Source organism: Dama dama, chromosome 33, assembly GCF_033118175.1.
Source record: "Dama dama isolate Ldn47 chromosome 33, ASM3311817v1, whole genome shotgun sequence".
Classification (NCBI taxonomy): domain Eukaryota; kingdom Metazoa; phylum Chordata; class Mammalia; order Artiodactyla; family Cervidae; genus Dama; species Dama dama.
The window spans coordinates 57,227,518-57,250,893 of record NC_083713.1 but is presented as its reverse complement, the minus strand read 5'-3'; the positions used below and the strand labels follow the sequence as shown (position 1 = coordinate 57,250,893).

The window sequence follows — 23,376 nt, the reverse complement described above, 5'->3', positions numbered from 1 at the left end:
TAATGCAAGGACAGGTAAATTTTATTCAATAAAGAGTTATTTATATTCTGCTACTACAGGGCAACAGTCTTTAATTCAAAGAGTAAGGGGAAAGTAAACAAAAACAGACAAAAAACAAAGAGTAAGGGGAAAAAAATCTCTGAGATAAGATAGAAAATTGAGTACCACTGTCATAGCAAATTGTCTAATATTCCAAGAGCAACCTCAAGAGCTGTTTAATAAATAATTTGTCTTTTCATAATTAAGGTGCTTATAGTTTGAAACTAGGCATCGGGTCATGGTGGAGAGGTCTGACAGAATGTGGTCAACTGGAGAAGGGAATGGCAAACCACTTTAGTATTCATACCTTGAGAATCCCATGAACAGTATGAGAAGGCAAAATGATAGGATACTGAAAGAAGAACTCCCCAGCTCGGTAGGTGCCCACTACGCTACTGGAGATCAGTGCAGAAATAACTCCAGAAAGAATGAAGGGATGGAGCCAAAGCAAAAACAATACCCAGTTGTGGATGTGGCTGGTGATAGAAGCAAGGTCAGATGTTGTAAAGAGCAGTATTGCATAGGAACCTGGAATGTTAGGTCCATGAATCAAGGCAAATTGGAAGTGGTCAAACAGGAGGTGGCAAGAGTGAATGTCAACATTCTAGGAATCAGTGAACTAAAATGGACTGGATTGGGTGAATTTAACTCAGATGACCACTGTATCTACTACTGTGGGCAGGAATCCCTTAGAAGAAATGGAGTAGCCATCATGGTCAACAAGAGAGTCCAAAATGCACTACTTGGATGCAATCTCAAAAATGACAGAATGATCTCTGTTCGTTTCCAAGGCAAACCATTCAATATCACGGTAATCCAAGCCTATGCCCCAACCAGTAACGCTGAAGAAGCTGAAGTTGAAAGGTTCTATGACGACCTACAAGACCTTTTAGAACTAACACCCAAAAAAGATGTCCTTTTCATTATAGGGGACTGGAATGCAAAAGTAGGAAGTCAAGAAACACCTGGCAAATTTGGCCTTGGAGTACGGAATGAAGCAGGGCAAAGGCTAATAGAGTTTTGCCAAGAGAACGCACTGGTCATAGCAAACACCCTCTTCCAACAACACAAGAGAAGACTCTACCATGGACATCACCAGATGGTCAACACCGAAATCATATTGATCATATTCTTTGCAGCCAAAGATGAAGAAGCTCTATACAGTCAGCAAAAATAAGACCAGGAGCTGACTGTGGCTCAGATTATGAACTCCTTATTGCCAATCTCAGACTTAAACTGAAGAAAGTAGGGAAAACCACTAGACCATTCAGGTATGACCTAAATCAAATCGCTTATGACTACACAGTGGAAGTGAGAAATAGATTAAAGGGACTAGATCTGATAGAGAGAGAACCTGATGAACTATGGACAGAGGTTCATGACATTGTACAGGAGACAGGGATCAAGACCATCCCCGTGGAAAAGAAATGCAAAAAGGCAAAATGGTTGTCTGAGGAGGCCTTACAGATAGCTATGAAAAGAAGAGAAGCAAAAAGCAAAGGAGAAAAGGAAAGATATTCCCATTTGAATGCAGAGTTCCAAAGAATAGCCAGGAGAGATAAAAAAAGCCTTTCTCAGCCATCAATGCAAAGAAATGAAGGAAAACAACAGAATGAGAAAGTCTAGAGATCTCTTCAAGAAAATTAGAGATACCAAGGGAACATTTCAGGCAAAGATGGGGTCGATAAAAGACAGAAATAGTATGGACCTAAAGAAGCAGAAGATATTAAGAAGCGGTGGCAAGAATACACAGAAGAACTGTACAAAAAAGATCTTCATGACCCAGATAATCACAATGGTGTGATCACTCACCTAGAGCCAGACATCCTGGAATGTGAAGTCAAGTGGGCCTTAGAAAGCATCACCACAAACAAAGCTAGTGGACATGATGGAATTCCAGTTGAGCTATTTCAAATCCTGAAAGATGATGCTGTGAAAGTACTGCACTCAGTATGCCAGCAAATTTGGAAAACTCAGCAGTGGCCACAGGACTGGAAAAGGTCAGTTTTCATTCCAATCCCTAAAAAAGGCAATCCCAAAGAATGCTCAAACTACCGCACAATTGCACTTATCTCACACGCTAGTAAAGTAATGCTCAAAATTCTCCAAGCCAGTCTTCAGCAATACGTGAACCGAGAACTTCCAGATGTTCAAGGTGGCTTTAGAAAAGGCAGAGGAAGCAGAGATTAAGTTACCAACACCCATTGGATCATCAAAAAAGCAAGAGAGTTCCAGAAAAATATCTATTTCTGCTTTATTGACTACGCCAAAGCCTTCGACTGTGTGGATCACAATAAACTGTGGAAAATTCTGAAAGAGATGGGAGTATCAGACCACCTGACCTGCCTGCTGAGAAATCTGTATGCAGGTCAGGAAGCAACAGTTAGAATTGGACATAGAACAACAGACTGGTTCCACATAGGGAAAGGAGTATGTCAAGGCTGTATATTGTCACCCTGCTTATTTAACATATATGCAGAGTACATCATGAGAAACGTTGGGCTGGAAGAAGCACAACCTGGAATGAAGATTGCCGGGGGAAATATCAATAACCTCAGATATGCAGATATGCAGATACCACCCTTATGGCAGAAAAGTGAAGAGGAACTAAAAAGCCTCTTGATAAAAGTGAATGAGGAGAGTAAAAAAGTTGACTTAAAGCTTAACATTCAGAAAACTGAGATCATGGCATCTGGCTCCATCACCTCATGGGAAATAGATGGGGAGACAGTGGAAACAGTGTCAGACTTTATTTTTTGGGGATCCAAAATCACTGCAGATGGTGACTGCAGCCATGAAATTAAAAGACGCTTGCTCCTTGGAGGGAAAGTTATGACCAACCTAGATAGCATATTAAAAAGCAGAAGCATTACTTTGCCAACAAAGGTCTGTCTGGTCAAGGCTATGGTTTTTCCAGTGGTCATGTATGGATGTGAGAGTTGGACTGTGAAGAAAGCTGAGCGCCGAAAAATTGATGCTTTTGAACTGTGGTGTTGGAGAAGACTCTTGAGAGTCCCTTGGACTGCAAGGAGATCCAACCAGTCCATCCTAAAGGAGATCAGTCCTGGGTGTTCATTGGAAGGACTGATGCTGAAGCTGAAGCTCCAGTACTTTGGCCACCTCATGCAAAGAGTTGACTCATTGGAAAAGACCCTGATGCTGGGAGAGATTGGGGGCAGGAGGAGAAGGAGACGACAGAGAATGACATGGCTGGCTGGCATCACCGACTCGATGGGCATGAGTTTGAGTCAACTCCGGGAGTTGGTGATGGACAGGGAGGCCTGGCATGCTGTGATTCATGGGGTCGCAAAGAGTCGGGCATGACTGAGCAACTGAATTCAGCTGAACTGAACTGAATATCTTTGTAGATCTTATATAATTTTTTTCTAAAGAATGTATAGCAATTATAATAATCATTTTTTATCTCATCTCGTTTACCATCCCCAGGATCCCTGACAACAATTAGGAAAGTTGTTTCTTATCCATGTATTTAAACACTCAAATTAATCTGAACTTCACAGTTTTCTAGAACATAATTATTGTAGAACTTACTTATTTTAAAGATGATTTTGTATTTATTATTTAGCATTTAAAACATTTTAGTCTTCCCAAGTAGCTTGGTGGTAAAGAATCTGCCTGATAAGTAGGATACATGGGTTCGATCCTTGGATCAAAAAAATCACCTGTAGTAGGCAATGGCAACCCACTCCGGTATTCCTGCCTGGAGAATCCCACGGACAGAGAAATCTGGTGGGCTACAGTCCATAGCATCACAAAAGATTTGGACACAGCTTAAAGTCTAAAACAACAACAATTTAGAACATACTAAATACTTGGATGGTTATATAAATTGTGAGATGGGGATATTAGTTACAATTCTATTGCTAATTATCCACTAGACTTTGGGCAAATGATATATCTTCTCTGAATCCATTTGGCTTCCTATGTAAAATGTATAAAATAACACACACACACACACACACACACACACACACGGCCATCATTTCTTTATTATGTACCATGTACTAAGCGCCTTAGAAACATCGTGGTTCCCAGTCCTCAGAACAACTGAGAACAAGTTTTCCCATTATACAGATGTAGTAGACAAAGTTTCAGAGAGTTTACATAACCTTCACAAGCTCATATAACTAAGTGATGGACCAGAATCCCAGTTTAGATACTTTGACTTCTGCACCTGCTCATTTAACTTCTGTATTATCTTACCACCATATGGAAGGACATTTTCATTTCCAAATTTCTGTAACTAATTGTTTTATAATCATCCCATTCTCCAAGGGATGTTCCTGACTTAGGGATCAAACCCAAGACTCCCACATTGCAGGCAGATTCTTTACTATCTGAGCTATCAGGGAAGCTCCATAACTATCCCCAACCTGTGGTAATTTATGAACAGCATAACTAGGGGAAATATGACTTCTTATAAGGAAGATGGCACTTGGGAATTTTGCAACCAGATAGGTTCAAATGCTAGCTTAGCACCAAACCAGTTGAATTTTAAAAGAAATTTCTTTAATTCCTAGAAGATTTAGGTTCCTAACTTTAGCAAAAAAAAAAAAAAAAAAAAAAAATATATATATATATATATATATATATATATATATTTCTTACATTCAAAGCTTAGCATGAGGATTCAGGATATCTTATATGAAATGTTGGGTGCATATTAGAAGCTTAGTAAGTGCTATTGTTATTAATAAAAAAAATTGAAAAGTGAAAAGTGAGTGTTAATCACTCAGTCCTAATCCGACTCTGTGACCCCACAGAATGTAGCCTGCCAGGCTCCTCTGTCCATGGAATTCCCCAGGCAAGAATGTTGGAATAGGTTGCTACCCCCCTCTTCAGGGAATCTTGCCTACCCAGGAATTGAACTCAGGTCTCCTGCATTGCAGAGAGATTCTTTACTATCTGAACCACCAGGAAAGCCCATTACTAATAGATTTTGCCAATTGGTCAGATTTAAATTGGTTTAAAATATTTCAAGTACTGAAATTTGTAAAAATTCAGTCATTAAATTTATAAAAATAATTACTGTTAAACTGAAGGAGCATTATATATATATACAATGTCAAATATATATAATATTTATACAAAATGCATATGTACATATATATTTATAAAGGAATTTATTCCTTTATAATTATTATAAAATTATTTTAAAATTTCATCAAATTACACAAAAGAACATATATTAGTTGAGATTAACAGTTTCAATAATTTTAATTATCTCCTTAATATTTTAAATATTTGATTCAATAATTTACCTTAAAATCTTTTAAAGCACTATGAAACAAACTACATTTTTTTCCTTTTGCTACATTTTAAGTTTATAATAATAAAGTAGTCTTAAAATGAAGTGCTCTATAAGACTTGCCAAAATAATTAAGTCTGTGTAGGTTACAAAAAATTGGTCCTGAAGCTATTGGTTTTAACAGCTAATTAAGTCGTGAATGACAGTTTATGATAGATGTTTGTGAAAATATAAGAGGCAAAGATGCACCACAATTAGCCTGCAAAAAAAAACCTCTCTTTGTTTTAGAAAAATAGCTCTGATGAAAACATAGAAGGAAGAAATTTAATGCTATGAAGATATGGGCAAAGGCCTTAGCAGGCAAAAAGCAAACTAAAGTAGTATACATTTAAGAGGTAAGTTTGAAGAAATAACTTATATTAATGTGACCAAAAGGGATCATAGTTTCACTAACTGCATTAAACCTCCCTTTTAATATGTTTACCAATAATTGCATTCTTTGTTTGTAATATCTTTTAAATTCTTACTTCAATAGGATATAAATTAATTTCATGTTGTATGTATTTTAAGAGGACAATCAGATGGCAGTATAATAATTCAAGTGGCCCTCCCTAGAGATAAACACTATAAAAACAGTTTATTAACGTTACCAAAAATTTAATATACTTTTATAAAATGGATTGTCTTGCCTGAAAAAAATATTGTTTTGCTCACTTTATCAATTTGTCTGGAGTTCTGTTTGTATCCGTATCTATAGCTTACCTTATGAACTTTTATTTTAAACATAGTTGACATACAATATTATATTAGTTTCAAGTATACAACATAGTGATTTGATATTTACATACATTACAGAGATCTCACCATAAATCTAGTCATTGTATTCCCAAAGGTATTAAGATATTATTAAACATATTCCTTATGATGTATATTACACTTCCCTGACTTGCTTTTTCATAAATTTAAGTTTGTACCTCTCAAGTCTCTTTACACATTTACTCCTCCCAAATAAATCTATCCCCTCTGGCAATAACATGTTTATTCTGTGTATCTATAAATTTTTTTTGTTTGTTTTATGTTTGTGCATTTGGCTTTTTGTTTGTTTAGACTCTATACACAAGTGAAATTCTATAGTATTTGTAGTTCTTTGACATCTCACATAGCATAATTCCTTTAACATCCATTCATGTTCTTACAAATGGCAAAACTTCACTTATCTTTATGGCTGAGTAATAGTCCATTGTGTGTGCACAGTACTATCCAAGTCAACCCATGTTACTCAGTGTTACTCAGATGATTGAATTTCATTAATTTTTAAGGATGAGTAATATTCCATTATGTGCATATGTACATCCCATAATTTTTATCCACTCATTTATCAATGAACACTTGCTCCGTGTCTCAGCTACTATAAATAATGTTCCAATGAACACTGTGGTTCATATGTCTTTTTGAATTAGTGTTTTTATTTCTTGTGTGCTATGCTTAGTTGCTCAGTCATGTCTGACTCTTTGTGACCACACAGACTGTAGCCTGCCAGCCTCCTCTGTCCGTGGGAATTCTCCAGGTAAAAATACTGAAGTGGGTTGCCATGGCCTTCTCGAGGGGATCTTCCCAACCTAGGGATCAAACCCAGGTTTCGTGTGTTGCAGGCATATTATTTACCATCTGAGCCACCAGGAAAGCCCTTATTTCTGGTAAATATCCAGTAATGAAATTGCTAGATCTATAGTAGTTCTATTTTTTAATATTTTGAATAAGCTCCATTTTGTCTTCCATAGTGATTATACCAATTTCTGTTTCAACTAACAATGTATGAAGGTTCCTTTCTTCTACATTCTTACAGTCAATCTGTTATCTTTTTGATGATAGCCATTCTGACAGGTATACAATGGTTTTTAGTGAGCTTGATTTGCATCTAACTGATGATTAGTGACATTGAACACATGTCCATGTGTGTGTTGGCTATTTGTCTCTTTTGGAAATATGTCTATTGAGATTCTCTGACAGTTTTTAATAGGACTTTTTATGTTGAGTTGTATAAGTTCTTTATAAATTTTGAATGTTAACTCCTTACCAAATATATTGTTTTCAGATATCTTCTCCCATTCATTAGGATGCTTTTCCATTTTGTTGATGAGCTTCTTCACTGTGTAAAGTTATTTTTAGTTGGGACTTCTTTCTCAAGATTGCCTTGCTAACTGAGAGCTTTTGTGGTTCTTTAAAAAAAAGTTAGAATTATATGTTCTAGTCTTGTGAAAAATAGCATTGGTATTTTGATAGGGATCACACTGACTATATATTTGAAGTTTGCACCTACAATATTTTAGGTTATGATTTTTCATAGTCTAGTCAATGTGGTCCCATATGAATTCTAGATAAGAAATTCCCATCAACTCTGATCAATGATGATATACTCTTCAATTTTGCAGTGCTGGTATCAATTTACTCTGTTAAAAAAATATTTTTCAGTGGTTTTTTTTCATGGATAAAGAGGGCAAAGTCAGGGTGAACTGTTTGCTTAATCCTATGTTTAATCCTTCACCCCATTTATAATTTGACAGATGCATTCAAACTGAATGAAAACTCTTTCAGAATGACAGCTACATTTTCAGAAAGCACCTCAACTACTATCTGAAATCTTTAGCAAGTAAATGTTTATAAAGACCAGAAATATTAGCAATAAATAAGAATCAGATTTTGAGATAATCCTTAATCACATCATCTCTACCTTATCTTTAATAACAACATATTTTTTCTGATAATATAATGCATTAATCAATTTTCCTTTTCACAAAGTGAAGACTTCCATCACTACTTTCAATTATTTTTTAGTTAAAATGTTATACAAAATGAGTTTATTGAAAGTAGAAAGCATGTAAATCTTTTTGCCTCAAGTGTGTAAACTGTGGATGTTTAAAAGCATCACAAGGGATTCACATGTATCCACAGTAGAACTTAGCTGTTTTTAAAAATTGATTCTAATGCTAAGCTTAAGGAAGAAAAAACAATTTTAAAAATATTTCAACCTCATTCTTCAAATTCTCATTTTTTATTAAGGACTTATAGACTTGCAGAATTAGGCTTCACTTTGGATGCCGAAAGCCATAAAAGAATATTGAAACATACAACAATAAAAGGAAGACCAATAATCTACAAAATTATAATTTCTGTTGAGTCCAAATAAAAGCTGGGATTCCAAGGAAACATGAAAACAAATCCAGAGTGGCAGTCCTCCTCCAGTAAAAACAAGGCACATGAATTGTACCTTTGCCAGAATATAAGGAGGCAGAGGTAACTGTCATAAAAACAGTATTTTTAAAAAGCTAAAATGGTAAAAAAAAATAATTAAAACCACATGTGAATTAATGTGAGAGTTAAAAATTATTGGGAAAACTTTATACGATAGATTTCTGTCACTGAGTTCATAAGAGAAAAACTGAAGCCAGAGTAAGAGAACTGAGAGAGTCCTGTGTGTCTCACAGACATAAAACCCAACCTGTTCACTAGACTTTCCTCCATACAAAGGAAACCCCTTAAATCACTGAGGAAGGGGAAGGAGACTGTCTCATTCCTAGAAGCAAGATAAAGATCCTCTGCCTGTGAGGGAGGTATAGAAAGAAAAAGTCATCTGCCCCTAGAAAAAGGGCAGGAAAACTTCCCTTCACCAAAAGTAAGGTAAGCAGCAGAGAGAAACTGTCATGGAGGGAGGAATAGAAGTCATGTGATTCAGAGAGTGGAGTGAGAAACACCCTTGGTCCCACCACAAGTTTGCTACTTGAAAGAAGTAGCATTAGTCCAACACTTGGAGAAGGGAAAGAAATTACTGCCAACAGTCCAAAACAAAGGTACAGTGACACTCAGGGAAAAGTTGGAGCAAAGCTATTTGTCCCTAGAGAGTATACAATAAAGCTGCTTGGACCCAGAATTCTGGATTGATTTAAACAAAGAAAGAAACAAAACAAAAATAACACAGAAATTAGTCACTCCGGGATAAGGAGCAAAAGATTATCTCCTGCCCAAGACTCCTTTTAGTTTTATGGCAGATACTGACTGACAAGGGAGGAGATGCATTGAAAGTTCCATCTCCAGAGCTCAGAACCACAGAATCTAAGACCACCGGCCAGACCAAGGAAATGGAGAAGCCCTCTTCCACCCATCATGAGCCTTCCACTTAAAAACAGATCATGACAGTCTACCATCAAAAAGAGGGCAAGAGTGTGGAGAGAGACCCCTTAATGAAGCAGCTATGCAAGAAGTACTGGAAGCTGAAGAATGAGCAGGCACAATCTAGGGTGCTCACGAAGCACAACGCAGTATCAACTCATTGCTGAAAGAATCTGAAAGGTTTGGTTTACCAAAGGCAACTGTGATAGGAACAACATCCAAATGCAGCCCAGTGACTGAGCAGACTGACCAAACTCTTCACACTAACACACTGACAGAGAAATGTACTTAATGCTCCTGGATAATTTTTACTTATTTAAGTCTCTAAGGTTTTCCTACATATACTATTTAAAATTCAAAGACTAATTATGAAACAGACAGAAAGCAAGAGAAGACAAACAACCCATTGAGATCAACTGGTCAACCAAAGAGGCAAAGCTGTAGATAGAATCAGACCTTAAGATGACCTTGATACGCAGACCTTCAGATTTAGACAGTGAGTTATCAACATGCACCTATCAGAGTGACTCAAATGGAAAAAAAAAAAAAAAAAAAGATAATATCATGTGCTGGAGAGAAGGCAGAACAATTGGAACTCTCCTCCCTTGATGTTGAGAAACCAAAACAACCCCGCAACTTTGAAAAACATTTTGAACAGATCGAGGAGTTTGACAGTTTCTTATAAAGTTATACATACAATTCTTGTATTAGCATGCAATTCACTTTCAGAAAAGAAAACACATGTGTATATAATGTACTGTATACAAATGTTTGTAAAAGCTTTCTTCAAAATTGACCATACTTGAAACAACCCAATTGAAAATTAACTTGGAAAGGAATAAAAGTTTTGTGGTTCACCCATTCAGTAAAATACAACCTTATATGAAAAGAGTGAATGTCTGATACACTCAGCAACATGACAAAAAAAAAAAAAAAAAAAAAAAAACTTAAAAACATTATCTAAGTAAAGTGAACCAAACTCAAAGGCTATACATTTTATGATTACATGTTTGATATTTCAGAAAAATAAATCAAATCAGAATAGAAATCAGATCAGTGGTTCTAAGAACTAAGGGAACTTTCTTGGGTGATGGGACTATTTCAACTTGATCCTGGTGGTGGTTACTCAACTGAATACATCAAACTGTTTACTTAAAAAAGGTGAATTTTGCCATATATAAATTATGTTGCAATGAACCTGATTTTTTTTTGAACCTGATTTTTAAAATGCAAGAGTTTATCAAAGGAAAACTGTAAGTGTTTAGAGTAAAATTTGCAGCCATTTTTGGACCTAACAAATTACCAGTTAATTCAGCCATCTGGTTAGTAAAAAAGAAATAAAAAAATAATTAAAGAGTTTTGTCTACATGATACCAGATAACAACTATTATAGGGACGTGTGTTTTCTTTTCTGAAAGTGAATTGCATGCTAATACGAGAATTGTATGTATAACTTTATAAGAAACTGTCAAACTCCTCAATCTGTTCAAAATGTTTTTCAAAGTTGTGGGGCCATTTAATCTAAGATTTTTGCATTTAAATGTATCCGGCAAAGGTTGCCTTAAAATCAATCTGTGATGGAACAGGTATGGGATGTATATACTACTGGCCAAGTACCATAGGTTCCCTCAGCTAGGGCACAGTTCCCATAACTCAGTTGTTCAAATAATGTTCATGATTCACAAATCATCACTGGTATCTCCAAAAGTAACATAATTTTCTTTGGGTCATGAGTTAAAACAGTATAAGCAATGGGACCTGATTAACACAAATAGTTGTAGGATTTGTGATGCATAGCAAATTAGCAATTTTTCCATCCAATTTGAGAGCTAGTGCCAATCTGAAACTAAAAATAATTTTAATTTTTACATACAACTTTATATGTTTTGTCATTCTGAAGAATTTGTACAGAAAATTAAGTCAGATGATACTGTTCACTGAAATGCAAAATTTTAGAAAATATGTCAAATTTGGTTTTCCTTACAATTACAAATATAGGCAAAAGTGACATCTGAATTGTTACAATTTGGAGGAAAGGATAAAAGGGTGAGAGATTGCTCTCTCACCTTTGTCCAGTGACGGGACCATCTTGAGATTCTTGAGAGATATTTGTGTGTACTTTCATGTTGTTATTTATACTTATTAACTTGTAAAGACAAATCTAAGCCTTGCAAAATCAGTATTAAAGTTTAAAAGAATTAAACTGATATTAAAACCTGATTTAAAAAAACTAGGAGGATAAACACAAGTGGAAATACTATTTGTTTTCACCTATAAGTGAATTTTCAAAATAGTCTTACTGTTGTTTTTCTTATATTTCTTTTTCAGGTGTCATTTGGACTACTGCCTAATGACTATTAGAACATCCTGCAACTTGGCTGATCACTGTTGCAGAATTAGGAGTAATAGTAATTCACTGTAACATTTGTAATGGGATGTTAAAACTTTGATTAGAAGTCAAAAGGACTTTAAAAAAATCAAAGTGACTAAGAGGGGGAAAGTCCTCATATTTTACAATCAACTAGATCACAATTGTTTCCATAACTCTTAAACACCTCAACCAGATGAATGGTGTAATGCAGCAATCCCCAATCTTTTTGGCACCAAGGACTAGTTTCATGGAAGACAATTTTTCCATGGGTCAGGGGTGTGGGGATGGTTTCGGGATGAATCGAGCACATAACTTTTATTGTGCACTTTATTTCTGATTATTACATCAGCCCCACCTCAGATCATCAGGTATTAGATCCCAGAGGTTGGAGACCCCTAATGTAAAGGGAGAATTTAAGGAGATTTCTTTGGAGAGAGATGCTTCCGTTCTATTATTCTCTAGTCCCTATCCTTTAATCCCCCACGGTGCTAGGAAAGAGCGAATGGAAGGGCGCTTTTTACCTCAACTCTTAGAGATGGGGCTTTGCCTTGGGTATCTAAGAGATCTTTGAACTCTTGGTTTTTTCCAAATGTGCAAAACTCACACCTGAGTAAGTCTCACATCTGACAAAGCTAAAGTAGACTGGTGGCGGAATACTTAGTAGGGGTTGATTTGCTCTATTTGAACTCCCAGATTGAGGCAGAGAGTTTACAGATCATCTGGGGGGCCATATGTGGATCACAAAGGGGAGTGTGTTACCTTAGGGATGGTTGCAATCTGGTTGGTTACAGGGACTCAAACAATAAGAAGATGCACAGGGACTGGTTATTCAGGGACGCAGAGTCACATGCATAGAGTTTCATGCACCTTGGCCAAGGGAAATGTAATTAGAGAGATCCAGCAGAACACCTCCAAAAAGCTTGCATGTGTACGCACAGACACATACATATAAACATGCCCTAACAGTGACTTTTAAAGACGTGACTGGTTCAGGGAGAGGTCAACTGATAATATAACTAGATCAGATAGGTCCTTTGCTCTCTCCTTGTCATCCCTAACCAATCTTACTCTCTCACCTCTTCCTATCAATGCTGAGAAGTGAGTGGGCATTGGAAACTCACTAGCAAGCTAGGAGGCATGGCAAGAAAAAGAAATGCATGGCACAGAAAGGATGAACCAAACATACCTTTCTTTCCTTTTCTCTGGCCAGAAAACATATGAGTGGGAAGCAGGGAAGATTTGATGATGCGTTGAATTTTCAGATGGTAAAGAATCTGTCTGCAATGCAGGTGACCCAGATTCCACCCCTGGGTTGGGAGCCCCTGGAGAAGGAAATCACAACCCACTCCAGTATTCCTGCCTAGAGAATTCCATGGACAGAGGAGCCTGGTGGGCTACAGTTAGTGAGATTGAAGAGTCAGATAGAACTGAGCAAGTAACACTTTCCCTTTCATATATGTGTATATGTTGGAGTGAGCATGCTAATTACCAAACTGAGGCTGTGCTTCTAACTTAACATGACTGAGAGATCTGGCTGTTGCAGAAAGGACTGAGATTTGACCAAGTTTTTTCTATAGGGTATGAATATTCACTCTACTGAATACATTTTAATAGTCAATGAAAGGCAAAAATAAAATTATGCTTTAGATAGGTTAGAGTCACATTATTTGACCTATTTGTTATATAGACAATGACTAGTATCACTCCCTTAAAATCCTCTCAAAAAGACTAGTTTCAAGGGAACTTGCTCAGCTGGTATTGTGGTATTAACTGCCACCACAATTTGAGCTAGCATATCCATTTTAGAGAACTCATAGTAAAGTCTGCCAAGACTAATTTATCAAATTTTTATTTTTCATCAGAAATTTGTATTAACCTAAGCAAAAGTACAATTATAGTCAATGATTATAATACCAGTCCTAGGTTAACAGAGGATTCTCAACTGGTTTCTGAAGTAATAAAGATTATTTAATGCTAAGAATAATTAAGCAACTAGGTTGAATGTATTTCTTTTAATTCATGCTGAAACTTGAAATTTATTTAACACGTGCAAAAAGTTCTACGGATCATAATTTTAATGCAACAATCATATTTGTAATAATATTTCATTGGTACTTTGGAGATTATGAAGTATTTCATGTTTGATCTTTTCATAGTGGACTTCACAGAAACTTCTAAGTCTATTCTTATCTTATGTGTGTGTATGTGTGTATGTGTGTGTGTGGGGGGGTAAGCTCTTTATCCATGCTTGTGCATATGTATATATTCCTGTGTTGGGTAGAAACAAAGGGAAAGATGTTTTCGATGTTTACAGTAACCTATTAACCACATGGCCAATTCTATTTTTTTATGAATTAATATATTTTAGAACCTAGATTTCACATCATGCCAACTTTTCAGGAAAAAAAAAAAGACATTTATTGGCTTAAAATTTTTTGTTTTCAAATATCCCATACACTTCATGAGAAACATCAATAACTATGAGAAATATACAAACTAAACATGAATTGAACCAAAGTTTTCAGGACTCACATCTCCAGCAAACTCTGGGAAAACATCTTATTGATAATCAACAAGAGTCAGTGTGTGCAAACAGGCTATAACCTTGCTACTCAGCAGGACAACAATATCCATTAGATTCTCAAGAGTTGCAAATGCTTGCAAATCTCTACTTCACAGTTTTAATTAGGAAATGTCTCATGGCTGACAAATGTATTCATTATTTCCTTTAATGGTTGGTTAGAGCCTACATCTCCCAGAGTCTTTAGAGCTCTTCTTTATGAAAAAGTTGGAGTTAACGACAGGAAAATGAGACTGATACTCACCTGCAATCTAATAGCAGAGAATAAAGGCTTGTTCTTAATTTTAAAATGTTTCGCAAGGCATAATGACTATGTTACGTTCAAGGGAACTTTCTAACTTTCATAATTTATTGATGATATCTCACCATGTGTATTTCATCAACTGTAACACTCAATCTTAATGAGACACTTGAAATTCTTAAAGATTTATATAATGGTAAAGTTCATTGGAATCCAAGAACAAATGGTGATCTCCAGAAACAAAAATTATATTCTTACTCTCAGGTAGGTGTCATTTGAAGACAGATCACATCCTATAATCTGTTTTGAGTGGCTCCCCTAGTACTGGTTAGAATAGAGGCCTGGGAATAGTTTTAGAGTTCTGAAATGTGTCTTAAGTTGGTGGTTGTGTGTGTCTGTGAGTGTGTGTGTGGTGGCAGTTGTGGTAGCAGGTAAGTATTACAATGATGGAGTATCAATTAATAATTTATGGCTCAGGTATAATATCATATATTTCAACACAAATCTGGAGGAACTGTTGGATTCTAGAACACTCCAGGGAAGTATGGAGACACTGGAGATGAGACTGAGTGAAGAATACAGTTTAACCCTTCAGATGCTAGACAAGCAATCACAAAAAATCGCATAAACACACCCTTTGATACTTTGATTGTATGCCAACAGATTTAAACACATCAATTGGAAGATGTTTTGCCAGAGAGACTGTCTCCTCTTCCTCACGGCTACATTTCCACTCCTGTCAAAAAAGAAAGCCTATCTTACATGCTGCCCAAAGGTATTCACTGTTCTCTAACTTCATGGATCCTGTCTTCAGTTAAAGGAAGACTCTGAGGTGTGGAGATGTCTACTCACTCCAGATCTCAATCAAGTAGAATCTACCTTAAGAAGTATTAATATGTGAGGTCAGAATAGCAAAGTGCTAAGAGCATAGACTTTGCATTAGTTCCTGTGGCTATTATTACAAATTAACACAAACTTGGTGACCTCAAGGCTACAGTTTAATTATGGGATCTATTGAAACTACAGTTTTTCTGTTGTAGCTGCAGGCTATTAATAACTTTCAAACTCAGGAAAAAGGTTTTGAGTGTTTTTTTTTTTTTTAATACTTTAAAGATATGAAACAATTGTGAAAGATTCATTTAACATGCCTTCTATTTGGATATGTGTATCCCAGTATAATTAATTTATATAGCTTAAAAACAAGTACTGCACTAATAGAGTACATGCAATTATAAATTGAATAGTCATCATTTTCATATTTTTCCCTTTCTGCTGGAAATTCTAGTTCATTCTGCCATGAAAAATGAATCTTGGACAAGACATCTAAGAAGATAAACATTAAGTCAGTCTTATAAAGAACATCTGTCTTGTTCTGTTAGAGAAAGTAATGATTATATCTACAAGAATTGTTACCAAGGCTATTGCCTGGGAATCATACCCCAGGCCCACCCTCCCGGTGCATGCATGTGTGCTAAGCCCCTTCAGTCATGTCTGCCTCTTTGTGACCCCATGGACTGTAACCCACCAGGCTCCTCTGTCCAAGGGATTCTCCAGGAAAGACTACTGGGGTGGGTTGCCGTGCCATCTCCCTGGGGATCTTCCCAACCTACGGAACCAACCCATATCTCTCATATCTCCTGCATTAGCAGGCAGGTTCTTTACCACTAGCTCCACCTGGGAAGCCTTCCCTCCAGGTAACTTTGCAGAAAATCACAACTAACCATACCCTCTAGTTGTTCACAGCACAGAAACACGAGTCTCACTCTAAGAAAACTGTTGCAAATTGGTTCAACTTCAAAAATAAGACAAATGTCACCCTGCATTTCATTACCATCTTGTATTTGTAAGACCCCTGTCTGTCTGTCCATGATGATGTGAGCCGCTTCCTGCCTAGAGAGACCAGAAGACCATTCAAGGATAGAAAAGAGGTAACACCCTAGTTCCAGGAAAAACCTGCCTATTCCCACAAAACCAGTACATAGGCTTCCCCCTCGTTAGCCTTACCCTTAAAATCTTGCCTTAATTGTCCCCTGGGTGAGCTCACACCTGGTACTCTGTGACAACCTAAGAGGAGGGGAATTGGGTGGGAGATGGGAGGGAGATACCTGAAGGAGGGGGCAAACACATACCTACGCCTGGTTGATGTTGAAATACAGCAAAAACCAACACAATATTGTAAAACAATTATCCTCCAATTAAAAATAATTAGTTGTTAAAAGCCTCTTGGGCAAGAAGTTGATTTGTGATTAACGTCCTATCTCTCCATTCTCTGGGCATTGAATAATGATTGTGTTGCTTCAGTCTCAGCTTCAGTCCCATTTTGACTGTGCAGATCCAACTGGGAGAAGAACCCCCCCCACTGAAGCAGTGGGCTGGGCTGAGCTCTGTGGTTCAAGTGAGGGTTCATAAGACCTAACTCGGTAACAGAATGGCTGTAATGGACCGACTCTTTTGGTAACAGTCTGACTCTTTGTAACCCCATGGACTGTACAGTCCATAGAATTCTCCAGGCCAGAATACTGGAGTCGGTATCCATTCCCTTCTCCAGGGGATCTCCAGGCCAGAATACTGGAGTGGGTAGCCATTCCTTTCTCCAGGGGATCTTCCCAATCCAGGAATCAAACCCAGGTCTCCCGCATTGCAGGTGGATTTTTTACCAGCTGAGCCACAGGGGAAGCCCAAAGAATGACTAATCTCAATTATCTGTCCATTTCATCTACTTTTGCTTCCTGTTGATATCTTCTTTTATTTTTTTAGAGCATGTATTATTATTTTGTTCATTTATGTGTTTATTTAATATCTATTTTTCACCACTTGGATGTCAACTAAATATGAAGCTTCAAGCTATTTACTGCAGCATTCCCATCACCTAAAACAGCACCTGGGTCAGAGAAGGCAGTCAATGAATATTTATTGACCAGACAAATAAAATGAGTAATTAACCAAAAGAGATAAAGAGTATAAATGTTACCAGAATTTGGCAAAAATAATGAAGAGTAAAACAAAATAAAGACTGGTAAATATTTTGTCCTTATAGAAGTCATTTTTTTTTTAATCACTAATATGTCTTCATTTCATAGATATTTTCCATAATTATTAAGATATATGCAAATACCTCAAATGGATAATTTTTGCTTTCTTACTTATTTAACTATGTACTGTTTTAATTCACAATATTATACAAAGACTATAAGATACAGCATATTTAGGTAGTTTTCAATAAAACTAAGAGAAAAACAAAATCCAAAAAATGGATAAAGATACATATTTTCCTTGAAGTGCTGTTTTTTTTTTTCTTATATGCAAAGAATCTGAGCTTGTAGAGGATATGACCAAGATATTTATGTTTGATGTAAAATCAGCAAAATCATGAAGCCTAGTACTTCAAACTGTACAAATTTGTCTAAGACTCCAAATTTCTATTAAGTTTACAAAATCATTTGTCAAACCAAGCATTAGTTCTCAGTCTTCAGGTTAGTTGGTAGACAATCTAATTAAATAAGGGAACACATACAAAACTTAACTTTTCTGATCCCAAGAATCACAAATTGTCATTTGCCAAATGTAAGCTCTGTTCTGACATGCTAGTCTTGTAGCATAATGTCTATTATTATTCTCCTTACTGATAAGAAATAATATAAACTAACAAAAATGATATTAAGCTGTACCTTCTCTAGGATTATCAAAATGCTAAATATATATTCAGGTATGACAATCAACAAAATGTTTTTATAACCTTCCTGCTGCCAAAGCAACATTGTACAGAACAAGCCTGGCAGTCAAACAGCTATTTCAGTGACCTCTGTTGCTACAGTAGAATATACAAAACCCCAATGTCACTGAGAAGATATGGTTATCAAAGTTAGAGTTGTTAGCTGGAACATTCATTCACAGCACAGGAACTGACACTTTTTGAAAAGAAACCAAGAATCCTCTATATTACATTTCAGTCCCTCTTAAAAATGTCTAGGTCAAAATGAGAGCAATCCAAATGCATGTACTTCGAATATGTAAGTTCATTGTCCTTGTAAAATTGTCAAGTTCCTATTATCTGTTATTGCATTTCAGAGAAAAGTAGGCAGACAGCCTCTGCCTCGTTCAATTCAGAGTGAAAATCTTAACTCTAATTAGACACTCTTTGGGTGTTTAAGTCATGGTAAGTTTATATTGCCTTAATCAGTAAACTATAAAAAAAGACAAAAACAAGGATATTCATCATTTTAGCACTTCATCTGTCACTTGCAGAAGGTATACCTTTTATCATTAAACATGCAATGAATGAATCATCATCTTAGGCTGCCCCCAATTCCCCTACAAGACAGAAGAGACCACCATTCATTACCACTCATGCTGTAATTAGTCCATTTCTCTACTTTCATTTTCTCTTCTTCCACTATCTGATTCACTCTACTCAACTACCAGACTGAGTCTCCAAAATATCTTTTCATTAATATTATTCTTTGGCTAAACATTATTTCCTCTTACCCCTTCAGGATTCGAACCAAGCCCTTTCACCTCACCTTTAAGGCTTCTGATTTCACCACCTTTTGGTATCCACAGCTGCTCTGTCATCACTACCTGTAAATTAAACCTACAGTAGTGACCTATTAAATGTTCCTCTCACCCTCTTTGTTGAGTATGTTTTTTGGTGTTTTGTTTTGTTTTCTCACGGAATTCCTGACGTTGAAGTATCCTCCACTCCCCTTTGACATTCTTCCTTTAAGCTCTAGATTAAATACCACTTTCTTCACAAAAACGTTCACTGAGAATCCCCACATAAAGACAACTCTGGGACTTCCCCCACGGTCCAGTGGTTAAGAATGAGCCTTGCAATGCAGGGGATGCAAGTTTGATCCCCGGTGAAGGACTATGATCCCACATGCCAAGAAGGAACTAAGACGGTGAGCTGCAACTACTGAGTCTGCATGTCTCTGTGCCACAACTATAGAGTCCTGTGTGCACCGCAGTGAAAGATCTCATATGTTCCATAAAGATTCCATGGGCCACAACTAAGACCAAATGCAGCCAAATAAAAAAATAAATACATTAAAAAAATCTTAAAAAAAAGATATTTCTTACTTCCTGTGTATTCTTATTACAAATAAATTTTCCATTAATCATGCATCTCTTTGGGCCAGCTCTGAATTTGTTAAATTGAATGCTATAAAGTCCTTATATTTTGGAGATGCTTATATTATCTCCAAAGGTATATTATGAACTCCTTGAAGACAGTAGCCATTTCTTAACATTTGTTTTATCTCCTCTGAGAGCAAGTGCAGTGTCCTTCATATAATAAGCATATGATTAATGTCCTTAAATCAAGCAGTTTTTAAATATTTGAGAAGTAAGCAAACTGTATATGTGAGGAAACTGAGGTCCAGAATCATTAGCAACATGCCTAAAGGTAACCAGCTGTCAAAGATATAGTGTGCCTGATTATTACAATGCTTTCTACTCATACAAAAGTTATATAATTTTGTTAATTGATTGGTTGTTCTAAGCCAAGCAATTTATGAAACTCACTGATTTTAATAAAGTATATGCATATATACTTATATATGTAATAACATATGTATTTATAATAAAAATAGATATAAACAAAATTTCTCTGCAGATAATTGGACATTTGATTCCAGAGTAACTCTAAAGAACTCAATATGCAATGTCTTATAAAATAAAAAATATGCAAGAATTGTGATGATAATGTGGACATTGATATTTTTAATGTACTTTGAGCAACATGACAAATATCCTAGTAAGAACCGAGTATTAAAGAGTCTCTGATGTCCTGTTCATTCTTAAGTTCTACTGTACAGCACTGTAAAACATAAGTGTAAATCTACATTTCCCATGAAGGTGGATATATTGCTCAATTTAATTCCCATAATATTTAAAGCATAGAGAACAATTGCAATTCTATTTTACAATGAAAGTTTTAAGAAGCTGGTATGTGGATAAAGCATAGAAATATTGTTACTAAAGAAAATGAAATTAACAAATATTTTTAAATCAACAGTCACTTGGGTTCTTCTTAAATTTAGCTTGACAGACATTAGATTTATCCTTTTAAAATGCTTTGTCTGTGGGCAGTCTGAAATCTGTGTTACACATTGTCACTTACCATCTTTCAGGATGGTTTCTCGCTCTGTGCCATCTATTTTCTGCCGGCCAATTAGGAAACTGGTGGTGTCAGCAAAGTAGATATAACTGGTTTCTGCATGAAAATCTAAAGCACGTGGGTTTACCAGATTCTCTATGGGGATCATGTATTCATCAGCTATTTTGGTATTCAAGTCCATTCCTCTAACAATTCCTGGGCGTCCTTTCCCATAAAAGAGGAACAACTCATTCTTTGGTCCTGCAGAAGAAAGATTACAAACATAAACAACTGATGCTGCCTAATCTTCTTTACAATGCATAATGCCACTGTTTAATTAACTGGCACAATTAGTGGTTTTTAAATTCAATACCAAAAATTAAACCCTAAAATATGCCAAATGTATCTTGATGCAAGAAGGCCAGCTAATTGTATTACTTTAATTTAAACAGAAATTGCAGGTTATATTAAGTTAATTATTCTTTTGTCTGTAACTGTCTATGTAGCAAAAACATGATAAATAATTGGATAACTTGTAACTGTAAAATGGACATTTATTGAAACATCCAGCACATTTAATTTTACAACTCATTACAATCTATCTAACACATCTGTAGATACTAACTGTAGCATTCATTATGTTTGACAATGTTGAAAACTTCAGAATATTTAAAACACGCCCCCTACTCAGAATTTGCATTGCAGACTGACAAGGGAAGCAAAAATAATCACACAATATCACATAACTTGCACTGAATATATTAGTTTGTATGAACACGTGATTTATTTCTTTAGGAAATGAAATCAAATGCAGTTACAGCATCACTTCTTTTTCCATATCTTAATTAAAACTTTAGAGGTTAATGCTGTCTGCCAGTAACTGACATACAACACAGCCTTTATCAAAACTAAAGAAAACAAAAATCTGTGTCTTGGATCAAGGAAGTTTTTTCTACAGAATGAATGAACTCATTTTGACATTTATATGAAACTACATGCAAGCTTCTCCTATTGCTAGGGCACATTATACTTAGTTTAGTTATATAATTTGAAGGGAATATTTCATATGGAAAGGAAAACATATAAAGTTTCATTAAAACTGAGGATACATATGACTATATTTGGATAAATATATCATAAATGAGATTCCTATTAACATAAAGTAACTACATTATTAAAATTTGGAGAGAAAAGAAAAACAACGTAATTACTCATAAACACAACACCTTCAATGAAAACTATATCATCATTTTGTATATTGTCTCTCTTATTTTCTTTCAAAATTAGTGTTAATGAATATGGTACTATGCTTAGTTGCTCAGTCGTGTCTAACTCTTTGTGACCCCATGGACTGTAGCCCACCAGGCTCCTCTGTCCATGGGGATTATTTAGGCAAGAATATTGGAGTGGGCTGCCACGCCCTTCTCCAGGGGATCTTCCCAACCCAGGGATTGAACCTAGGTCTCCCACACTGTAGGCGGATTCTTTACCCTCAGAGCCACCAGGGAAGCCCATATTAAATATATAGTATATATACTTTTAATATTTAAAGAATAAAAACAAATCTCATGTACCTAGCACAGATCTTAAGAATATTTCCAGGATGTTAAAATGCATGCATATGTACCAAATCTATTCCCTTCCATACCAGAGACAACCAATTTCTCTGGTTATATACTATAATATGGTTATTGTGTTTATCATGTAATTTTTAGGAGTTTTGGCACATACATTGTTTGTATTTCTCAACAGTAGATTGTTTGACTTTTGCATGTTGGAACTGCCTGTGTGCTATGAGTTGATTTTATTCTTATTATATACTTGATATTCATCTCTGCTTGTTATAGTTCTTATTCACTCATTTTTACAGATATATGCCTCTGTGTGACTATTTTTAATTTAGCTAGCTATTTTTCTAATGCACACTAGTAAGAAGAGGATACTTTTGCATTCTGTTTTTATTACTAAATCTTAGCATTAAAATTATATTCTATGTTGCTCCATTATTTTAAGTCTCAACATTCCTTAAGTATAGTCAATCTAATATACAATAATTTGTCAAATCATTCCTCAGTCGGTTTTATCTTCCTATTATAATAACACTTAGATATGCATTTTTTCAACCTGGTATTTTATAAATTTTCTTAGATGATCCCTTAGTATACATTTCCAGAACTGGAATCACTGGTTGAACAATATTAACAGCCTCTTCTTCCTTATTACTCTTATAACCCCTCAGTGTTTACCTACTTTTATTTTTTTAAACTATACCATCATACACTATTAAAAAGTAAATTCATTTGAAAATTAACATTCCTGTGCATTTCCTACCAACATTATATGCATACTTTATTTTTTAAACGGGACCTTAAGTATTCATTTTAGCACTTGAAAAAATTTAACAATATTTTTTTCTGTCATTAAAAGATCTTCAAAACTTTCTTTTCAATGGCAGTATCATGTTAGAGAGGCAGTATCAATGGCAGTATATTGCTAGAGAGGCAATATAATATAGTCAGCTCCTTACCTATTGTGGGATATTTAGACGGTTTCTGGGGTTTTGTTATCATACATGCATTTACAATGGATTCCTTTAGTCAAAAGTAGATGC

General features: G+C 35.7%; 1 protein-coding gene across 1 annotated transcript in view; it reads right to left on the bottom strand.

Annotated features, from left to right (window-relative positions):
• The window catches only part of LRP1B (LDL receptor related protein 1B), a 1,867,078-nt gene that overhangs the window by 885,179 nt on the left and 958,523 nt on the right, over nucleotides 1-23,376 (bottom strand). The window contains exon 11 of the mRNA XM_061135390.1: nucleotides 20,790-21,026. Coding sequence (XP_060991373.1) covers nucleotides 20,790-21,026 — 237 coding nt within the window. The remainder of the gene's footprint in view (nucleotides 1-20,789; nucleotides 21,027-23,376) is intronic.